The 11,298-nt window shown below is 42.6% G+C and overlaps 1 protein-coding gene across 1 annotated transcript in view; it reads left to right on the forward strand.

The window, feature by feature from the left end:
- Nucleotides 1-11,298, forward strand: part of LOC145394005 (potassium voltage-gated channel protein Shaw-like) — an 89,821-nt gene that overhangs the window by 38,707 nt on the left and 39,816 nt on the right. Inside the window, exons 4-5 of the mRNA XM_080267975.1 lie at nt 2,714-2,893; nt 10,675-10,835. Of these exons, the coding sequence (XP_080124101.1) occupies nt 2,714-2,893; nt 10,675-10,835 (341 nt within the window). The remainder of the gene's footprint in view (nt 1-2,713; nt 2,894-10,674; nt 10,836-11,298) is intronic.

Consider the following 11,298-nt stretch of genomic DNA (forward strand, 5'->3'; position numbering starts at 1 on the left):
ATGAACTGCTACGTAAGATTAAAATACGGTGTTAGTCACTGGAAATGCCATGGAAGGGATGCTCAGCCGTAGCACTGTCCTTTCTGCCACTGATCTATGTATGTGATACAACCCGCAAAGAACGAAGTCTGCGCCAAGTTAAAGTGAAAAATCAACAGCGCTATGAACACTGAAATTTTCCCTTCCATTTTTCCATCACTTCGTCAACCTGGTGACCGATGTGGGCCTGACAAACGGCAATTTTCAGCCACAGTGAGCACCGCGCCACGCACTACTAACCACGGCGGCAGGAATCCAACAGCTGGTTTGCAGGTACGATGATCTCAAAAGGCATATGGCAACCGGGTTAGATGGATTTAACCCCTTCACCACAAAGATGTGTCTTTTTTTTTTACATGGGTTTGCTATCATCAGACGATTTTACTCAGCCCAGGGGGATTTTAGCAGGGAAGATGTTAAATACGGACTTCATTTTTTCCTTTGGTACAAGAGGTCTCTCCTAAGCCAAACAAAATCATCCGGAGAGACCAAGAATAAATTTAAAATGTGACATCGGACTGAAGGGCTTTTTACCATATACTTTCCTGTTGGGTCAGCTTTAAACTACGACGGCGAGAGGCCACCATTAAGTTGACTATAATCGTCTGATATTAACAATAACATAATAATCTGTCATGTGATGTATGAAATAAGGGAGAGATGATTAAACACAAGTCCAGCAATATCAATGAGCTTAAAGGCAACGCAAGCAGGGAGACTAAAACTATTCAATAGGACATGTTCACCCTCGCATGGTGGAGACAACTCTTGTATTCAGTTCCAGGTAGTCTAACGCTGGACGACTTTATTCAGCTCCGAGTAGGTCAAAGGAGCAATTTAATCTCCCATGATAGGGACAACTTTAGATTCATTTACCGTAAACTCCACGTAACTTCAATCGAGTATGCGTATAGAAGTTTGAGTGTTGATACCGTCACTATAACCCTCTCACGGTACGGGCAAGTCTAGCAATCTCATCCAGCTAGCGCCACATGATCTTATTCAGGCGAGTGTGTCACAGGAGCCTTAGTTTTAAAGCGATCACTGGCCAACACAGGGCACCGGGTACAATAGCTAAAGTTTCAATTTATCACCTCCAACACACACAGTTAGGACCATGGTACTCTAAAATCGGTTCATTAACGTCAAGTACAATAGCGAAACTGTTGTGCTACCGCCTAATAAACTGTTATTTCCCTTCAGATTACATCGAAACACAATTTCCTCTGAACCGCCATTTGATTCCACTTCTTCCATTCCTTCTAGCTACAACTTTGCTTCCTGTAACACTAGCTATTTCATCTCTAATCTCCTAACACCCATAATTCCTTAGTTTAACTTCTAACCTCCACTATTCTTCCTCTAACCTCCAATCCTCCACTAATGTTCTGTAACTCCTCCTAAACTTCATTATCAAATTTCTAACCTGCCTTTCACTATTCCATCTCTTACCAACTCATAACTTTCACGTTTTCATCTCTTTCTCCTTCCAGAAACTATTCTATCTCTAAATTTCCAACATCACTGTTCCATCTACAGTCTTTCACTTTCCACTTACCATTCCCAGCATCCTAACTTCACCACTCCGTCTCTAACTTTATCCTATTCTCCACAACGTCATCTCAAGCCAAAACTTTTACTGTTCCCCCTCTACCCTGGTCTAATTTCGTGTATACTTTTCACCCAAACTTTTCACCTTTTTCATATTCTTTATATATATATATATATATATATATATATATATATATATATATATATATATATATATATATATATATATATATATACTCAGCTCTGAACATTCACTAGGAAGCCCGTTCACGAGGTCCAGCAGACCACCCACCATACAACAACATAGGGCTGATCTCCAGAAGCCCTCAAAAATCACCCCTTGGCCACTAACGTCCCCTATTTCTATTGTGCTGCACTGGGGATATCACACTGGGACCTGGGGTTATGGTATTATACTCCTCAGTCTCTCTTCACCTCTCCCTGTCTCCACTCTATGCCTTTCTCGATCCCCTCTCTAGCCCTAACATCAATCTTCCATTAATTCTCATTTCCACTTTCGTTACCGGTATTCTCCATTTCTCCCCTTATCATTCGACTCTCTCTCACTTCTATCCCCACTCTGTCCCACTTCTATCCTCCTCCTAACCAACTATTTATACTTTTTTATATTATCTTTTGACACATTCCTCTTCTCTCTCCCTAGCTCTCAACCCTATTAATCAAGCTCACCATCGTACACAAGTTAGACACGAAAAACAAAGGAGTCAATTTCATCAACACCCTCTCCACCCTTTTGTACATTTTCCCTCAGTTAAACCTATTCCTTCCTTTCTCCAATCATAATCTGTCCTCTCCTTTAGCCACTCTCTTACCCTATCTATCCTCCTCTCCTTAAATTACTCTCTTACCCCATCTATCCTTCCTTTCATCACGGCCACCCTCGCTGTTCTGGATAAGGTGGACGTCGCTATCTTCATCCCTCCATCCTCCTTCATCCTGTTTAACCACACCTGCTGTCCTTGTAATCCCTACTACCTCAATCAATTTTCTATCCATTTAGGCCATGCTACGTCACCCGTCAAACCTCCATCATCCGGTCTAACCCCTCTCTCAGCCTTACCAATTGTCCATCTAACCCCAACTTATCCTTCTATCCCTCCAGGCCACCCTCGCTATCTTGGACAAGCTGGATGTGGACACCGACAAGCCGTCCGAGGAGGAGGTGGCCCGCAAGTTTGGGTACGAGGAGGACTACCTGAGTGGCCGCATGTCCTGGTGGCAGCGAACGAGGCCTAAGATATGGTCTCTGTTTGATGAACCCTACTCCTCTTGGATGGCTAAGGTGGGTGTGGAAAAAGATGTGAATGGAGAGATTTAGGTTGGTAAGGAGGTGTGTGTGTGTGTGTGTGTGTGTGTGTGTGTGTGTGTGTGTGTGTGTGTGTGTGTGTGTGTGTGTGTGTGTGTGTGTGTGTGTGTGTGTGTGTGTGTGTGTGTTGTTCGATCTCAAACTTTTACATAACTTGCCCACCATAAAACTCCATTTTTGTAGTCTGGCGGCTACTGACTGCAAACCAGGTCAAGTTTGTATATAGAGGTTATGGGTCAAAGGTCAATGTCGTTCAGTGGGCAGTTCCCCCCCCCCCCTTCCTGACTTTAAGACATTCTAGTTAATAAGAGGCAGATAAAACACACGTGGTACAGTGACGAAAGACAGGTGTACGTGAGTGGATTGAAGTGGATGAGTGAGGACAGGATTGGATAATGTGGATAGATATAGGTATACGAGTATGTGGATGCGTGGGCAGGTGTGAATAGGTGTGGCTGGATATGGGTATACGAGTATGTGGATGTGTGGAGAGATGTCAACAGGTGTAGATCGATGTGGATATGTGTGGATGGGTGTGGAATGATTTGAGTAGGTGTGGTCAGATGTGGATAGGTGTGGACTTATGTGAACGGGTTTGGACTGATGTGGATGAGCCATGATAGATGTAGATGAGTGTGGAAGGAGAGGGATGGATGTGGACAGGTGTGGATAGATGTGGATGAGTATGGATAAGGAAGGAGGGTGTCACAATAATAGGGCAGTGCTGGGTTCGATAACGGCGTAGGGAAGTTTGAGGTAAAGTTAGTGCGAGGTTTATCCCAAAGGGTGAATGGGGAGACGATGGGAGGCAGAGGTGTGGGTGGATGGGTGTGGATAGAGGATGGAGGTGGGTGTGGATACAGGATGGGGGGGGATGGATATGTATAAGGAGAATGAAATGATGTGACAGATGTGGACTGATGGCGTTTGAAAGTGCGTCGATACAGATGTGGATGAATGTGGATAGATGTGGATGGCTGTAGATGAGTGTGGATAGATGAGGATAGCTGTGGATCAGTAGTCAGATGGGATAAATGATATCGAAAAGTGTCGACATACAGATAGGTGTGGATTGATGTGGAACTGTGGATAGATGTGGATGAATGTGGACATATGTGAATGCGTGGATGTACGTGGAAGAGTTTGGAATTGTGGATACATGTGGATAAGTGTGAACAGATGTTAATGAGTGTGGCTTAGATATATGTAGATTAGTGGAAAGATGTGGATAAATGGAGATGTCGACGAGTATGGATGGATGTGGAGAAGCGAGTATAGATATGAATAGGAATGGATGTCGACAAGTGTAGAGATGTGGAGGGCTGCTGAACGATGTAGATGGTGTGGGTATGGGGAAGGTGGGTCAGAATAATAAGGCTCCAGAACAAGGTAGGGAAGTTAGGACAAAGTTACTAAGAGCCTTTATCTTATAGGGTGGATGAGGGAAGAGGGAGAGAGATGTGGGTGGGAGTGGATAGAGGATGCGAGAGTTTGTGGATGCAGAGTATGGGTGGATGAGGATAAGGAAGAACGTAAATGAATGGCGATTAGTTATGAGAGATGTGCATTAAAGACATGTGTGGATGAGTGTGCATAAATGTGGATGTGTGTGTGGATAGAGATGCAGATGAATGTGAAATGTGAAGAGATGTGGAAGAATGTTGATATATGTGAATATGGACTGATGTGTGTGTGGAGAACTGTGGGTAAGTGTGAAGAGATGTGGATGAATGTGGATAGAAATGTGAATGGGCGTGCATAGACCGAGATGAGTGGATGTGGATAACTGTACATAGTTGTGAATAAACGTGGATGTGGGTATCAGGAAAGTGGATCAGAATAATGGCTGGTATTGAGTGTGGACTGATATGAATGAGAATGGTCCGAGAAGTGGATGGATAAGTGAGGAGAGAAATGTGGACAAGCGTGGATGTCGATGAATGAGGGTATTGGGAGGGTGGATCAGAAAAAATGAGCGATGCTGAGTATGGAGTGACACTGACATGGAAAATTATTGATGCTAAAATGTGTGGACAGATGTGGACGGATGTGGATAGATGAGGATGGGTGTGGACGGATGTGGATAGGTGTGGATATGGAGAAGGTTGGTCAGAATAATAGGGTGGTGTTGGGTTCCATAACTGTGTAGGGAAGTTGGGATAAAGTTAGTATGAGCCTTTATCTCAAGGGTGAATGGTGAAGGAGGGACAGGTGTGGGTGGGTGTGGAGAGTGGGTGTGGGTGTGGTAGGTGTGGATAAAGGGTGTGGGTAGACATGAAGACTGAAGAGGTGATGTGGGTAGGTATGGATAGACAATGAACACATAATACTTACAGATGTGGTGAGATATGGACAAACAGGTTCACATGAAAGACGATGAGGTTGAGTGTAGACAGGTAGGACGGTGTGGGTAGGTGTCGGCTGAGGGTGTGAGTATGTGTCGGTAAATGATGTGGGTAGGCGCGACTTGAGGGTGTAGGGAAGTCTGAGCAGATGTGGATGGATGTGTGGATAAAGAAGGTACACCATGATGTGGATTACAGGCCAAAAAATAAAAATAAAAATAAATAAATAAATTCAGAGCTGATGTACACGGCCATAGTAAAGTGATTTAAACCGAGGAAGATAATCGGAGCTGAACTGGAATTATGGGCGTGGAAAAAAATAAATGTAATTTTTTAACAAGTAATATTAAGTAAATCTGATATTTTTATGAAAACTAAATCATACTTTAAAGGAAGTCATGTCACTTTGGAGCATCGCAAAGGAAGATAGACTTACACGACGGATATTCTCTCTCTCTCTCTCTGCCAAGAATTAATTACTGAAGTTGTATTAGGTCAGGCGCGAGCAGGTAAGATATTTCCCCCATCTCTCTCTCTCTCTCTCACACACACACACACACACACACACACACACACACACACACACATACACACACACACACACACACACACACACACACACACACACACACACACACACACACACCAGGCAGGAAGGAAGGGGCATCAGGACCCCAGGGCGGCGTAAAGGTTAAAGTGTGATGCCCCACGACACAAAGCGGATTCACACACCCAAGTTTTTCCGATGACTTATTCACGTCCCTCGCCTCTTTGCTGCTATTCCCGATACTGAAGGAAGGGGATGGCGTGGGAAAAAACATGAGGGGGAAATATTAAGCAGGAAATACGTGCGCACAGTAGGGGGAAAATACGATGGAAACATTGAACAATGAATACGTGCTCAAGATCCAAATACGTGTCAACATAATGCTCTGGTCGGCAGGGGAAAAATACGATAGAAATAATATAAAATACGCTTTCAAAATTGGGGGTGAAAAACGTGATGGAAACACTGAACAGAAAATACGTGCTGTAAATCCAAGTACGTGCTTATTAGTGAATACCGCAACAAAAAAAAAAAAAAAAAAAAAAAAAAAGTCTGTTTTCCAGCTCTTACACTAATATTATGATCTAAACTACATTTTATTTAATGAGACATATACCGATACTATACTGTTTTTACTCTAACTTGGACAAGATTTTCGTCCTTTTGCAGCTCATGTCACGTAGCTCAGCGGCAGAAAAAGACGATGCTACGGCTCTACATCCTTTCTACAGCACTTCTTCGTGACTAGCACCACAGCGCTATTCTTTTGCTAAAACTCAGCAGTGGAGAGATGACAATTTTAGGCCAGGTTAAAATAAAAGGACCATAATGAGGGTGACGTGGGGAAACTACAAAGCTCCATCATCTCTACAGGAAAATATAATGATGTTGTGATCAAAAGCCTCTCCGCCGTAGTACTGGGTTTTTGCTACTAGGGTGGGGATGGCAGGGGCAAAACACAAAGGAAATATCAAGATCAAATACGTACTGAAACTCTACGTCTTAAAGTATTGCTCGAAGAAGTACTGATCAGGGAGGCCTATTTCTAAGTTCAAAATTAATATTAGGATCCATCTGATATGTTTACGGGACTTGAATTTGTTGATGAGAGAGAGAGAGAGAGAGAGAGAGAGAGAGAGAGGCCTTTCCTTTCGGCACACTAATGCCAAAATAACATTAACATCAAGCGCCTCGCCTCAGTGGTGCCGGCTGTCGATACTAAAGGACGAGAAACGTGGAAAAAAACAAATCCACTCCTTTCTAACCAGTAAAGAGAGCTTTGTGTGCGCGTAACGAGCGAGCGAGCGCCACGTTATCAAACTTTCTCTCTGACATATTATTTCTTCATGATGGCAGCCGAACGATGAAAAATATATTCGAAAGAAAGACATTCTCTCACATACACCCACACAGACACGGAAACACACACACACACATACACACACACACACACACACACACACACACACATACACACACACACACACACACACACACACACACACACACACAATCAATCAATCAATCAAAACATAGCAAAAAAGTAAATGTAAAATTATAGTCGGAATCTCATAAATTTAAATGCTAGAGTTGATGCCAAAAACCACAGTGTTACGACGGAAGATCTTTTTAAATTTGATTTCGTAACTGAGACGTTCACCGATTACAGGCGAACACTCTCTTGGAAAACTCGAGATTCCAAAGGGTTCCTACGCCTTATGGATGAGTTTTTAGTCGACAGTCACGAAGAAATGCTATAGAAAGGATGTAAAGCCGTAGCACAGTCTTTTCCTTCCGCTGAGCTACGTGAAATAAGCTGCAAAAGAATGAAAATCTGGGCCAAGTTAGAGTTAAAACAGTAAAGTATCGGTATATGTCTTGGCTGACTGAATGTATCACACGCAGAAAAAAATTCAACTCTACTTCACATAGAAGTAAAGTTATTGGCTTCTGCTAGACGGTCGGGTCGGGACGGGCCGCTCATTTCCACACTTAACTGAGGGTAAACCTCTCTTGCTTGCTTCGTTCGTTCCCTCGTAATGATAAAGTACAAGCAGCTGAAAATTAGATACATGCATAAGGTAAAATAAAGGCCATTACTGCGTAGGGATGACTTATTTTACTCGCTGTGAGGTCTATACTATACTCTGTTCACCTTACCTTGGCCTAAAATTGCCACATCTACACCTTTAATGCCTAGTTATAGCAACAGATTAACACTAGATTATGATGGTAGTCACGAAGAAGTGCTACAGGAAGGATATAGAGCCACAGTATTGTCCTTTTTTTTTTCGGCCACAGTGCTAGGTGAAATAAGTTGCAAAGGAATGCAAATCTGGGACACGTTAAAGTGAATGATAAATAGTACTCGGAATGAGCCCAAGTATGTGATAATTATAAAACAAAGCTAAAATTACTCTTTGCTTCGAGATGTCTGCGGATTATTCCATTTTCGATCTCAAAACTAATACTAGGATCTATTTTTCATCACCTGAGAATATTATTTACCTGTACATGAGAGCAGGATGGGTACAAGGCGAGACTCTTTCCTTTCTACATGCTGACAACAAAGTAATACTTCAGATTTAGTCTATTTCTTTTATTTATTCTAGTTATTGCCCCATCAGGATCGTGTAAGGCTACTCATTCCACACATTTAAAGCAAGAGTGCCCGATCGCTCGTCCCTGAGTGGCATTCTGTGAGCAATAAGTGGTCCACATCCAGCTAGAATGCCTTTAACTTATTAAGCGCATGTCCAAGACTGCTAACCCCTTTCAGTTCAGTAGTTGGCCAAGTGTGGTCAGACAGGAGGGCCGATTTGATTGGTAACCAAGAAGACTCATTACTACCTCATCGACTTTCACTGAAGCAAAACCTAGTAATGAAGTTGCGAGTGTAGCCCAGTTCTCTCAGATGAAAACATACGCGACATAGACAACTAGGAGTCCATCTGTCGGCTATACAATTACCACCCTGCACAAAAAATAACTACTGTAACTGGTTACGGTACGGGAAACCATTAGGCTCGTTAGTGTAGAATTACACAGCAGTACTACATAGAGTGAGCGGATGGTACCCCCTTCCACCTGCCGCGTTAAGTGTTAAAAAATCCAAATACGTGTAAATCACGCTCAAATCAGTAAAAAGAATGAAGCTAAATTCCTAAACTCATCACTCCAAATAATATAGAGGCCAAACACATATTTCCCCTCGCTCACTCACGGCCTCCATCAGCTCGACATAAAAAAAAAAAAAAAAAAAAAAAAAAACTCGGGATTTGCAAGTTGTTTGTGCCGGATTTACGTAGTTTAGTGGATTATCGCCGAAGCCAAGAGTCAGTGGATTTTCCAATTTTCGCTGGCACAGAAAACGAGGCCGGACAAATGCAGCATAAAAACTAAATCGGAGGGGTCGGGGGATGGAGGGCTAAAAAAAAAAAAAAGTTGAAGGGGCAAAAATACAGAAAAAAAAGCTAGGGGTTGAAAAAAAAAAAAAAAAAAAAAAAGGACTGGTAAAACTGACTGCCTCTCTTGTTGCCCGCTGGACTGATTGGCCTGTTTTATGCTATCAGGGGCTTGATGGTTCGTTTTATGGTGGTACGAGCCCTGGATTGTCAATTTTACTGGCGCGAGATCGACTCCAAGACTGGGAAACACAAAGAGACTGGAGGCTTGAATTTCGTTCGAGTCGTGACCGATCCATGACACTCACTAACATGGCACAAAATCAGCTTCACTAATACCACCACACCAGTCTTTCAAGGGTGTGTCAAAGCAGGAACTGAGTAAGGACGGTGGGTATCAGTGGCATCTGCTGGACCATGAGAACGGGCTGTGGAATTTGTGGCCAGAGTTGAATACGAAAAAAAAAAAAAAAAAAAAAAAGATACTTACAGACATACAGTATTTATCTCTGAAACTGAAACAAAGACAAACAGAGAGCAATCAAAGCACTACAGGACAATGACAATACCCAACCATCCTACCAATGTCCTGATGAAACAGGCATCCAGCCATGAAAAGGACAGCATCTAAAATCCGACAATAACAACAACGAAAACATTAACATCGCCGCCTCCAAGCAACGTATAATAAGAAAATAACACAAGTACAGTCCTAATTAGATATTCATTTTTTTTACTGACGCAACCTAAATCCGTCAACAACAGTAACAAAAACGACAACAAAAACAAGTGATGGCATAAGCGGCATTAATGGCTTTTCCAGCAAATAAAATGGACATTCGCGACACTTGTAATTGGCTGGACAAAAACAGCAACAGTATGAACGTTAATGCACCTGAAAAATTATCTGTCACCTCATTTCCAATACTATTAATACGCACAAATCATCATCATCAACATCATCATCTTCATCATCATCAATATTAATCATCACCTTTATCATCGATAACCTCCCTACTTCTCATGTTAACAAACTTATCATCATTATCAACATCATCATCGTCATTATCAGCATCATTATCATCGTCATCATCATCATCACCATCATCGCCATTATCAGAATCATTATCATAGTCATTATCAAAATCATTATCATCGTCATTATCAGCATCTTGTTCCCAGATTCCTATTTAGCAAAAAAACTCCAAGGAATAGTTTTTTGTCTATCCTAAAGAGAGAGAGAGAGAGAGAGAATTTCCGATATGCAACACTGGAGTGCAACACAATTCCTTTTTGTTACCGAGATACGATTTAGTTCACATATACTGCACTTACTGAATCTGTCTTTTTTGTCCCTATACCTACCTACCTATCCATCTATCACTCTGTATCTATATCTACCCGTCTGTCCATCTTCCTGTTTACCTACCCATTCATCCATCTACCTTCTCTGCCCACCAGCTAATCGCGATGCTGTCGGTATTCTTCATCTTCGTGTCCATCCTAAGCTTCTGCCTCAAGACCCACCCCAACATGCGCGTCCCGGTCATCGTCAACGTCACCGTCAACAGCGTGGGACCGACAGGGGCGAACCTCACACACTGGTACCTCAACAAAGACAGGTGGGTGCAGGAAGAAGGAAGTCATTATTAGCTTCATGTCCACCTACTGCACCAAGATTCTTCACCCTCTCACGGTCGGGGCAAATCCAGTATTCTATTCCAGCTGATGCCAAGCGATTTTATTTAGTTCAGAATAGTTCAGAATGAGTCACAGGCGTCTAAGTGCTACGGTACAATATCAGTTATTTCCAAGTCTCAACCTTCCCTTCTAAGACAACCCGCAATAGACGATCAAGGTCCCTAATTGTGCTGCTGGGTGAACAGGGACAAAGGGGATACAAACTATACCCAACAGTTTGACCAGCGCAAGAATCGAACTCTGATTCTTTCAGGTGCAAATCGTATGTGCTAACCACTACACCACTCGCTCCCCCTTGGGCGTGGCGGAAGGTAACTAAGGCAACGGTATATTAAAAGGCGAGGCAGGTTGTTAGCTAAAGTAAACGCCGGGTTAAGTAAAGTT

Source organism: Coenobita brevimanus, chromosome 26 (assembly GCF_032717465.1).
Source record: "Coenobita brevimanus isolate Jiangsu-jjx chromosome 26, ASM3271746v2, whole genome shotgun sequence".
Lineage (NCBI taxonomy): Eukaryota > Metazoa > Arthropoda > Malacostraca > Decapoda > Coenobitidae > Coenobita > Coenobita brevimanus.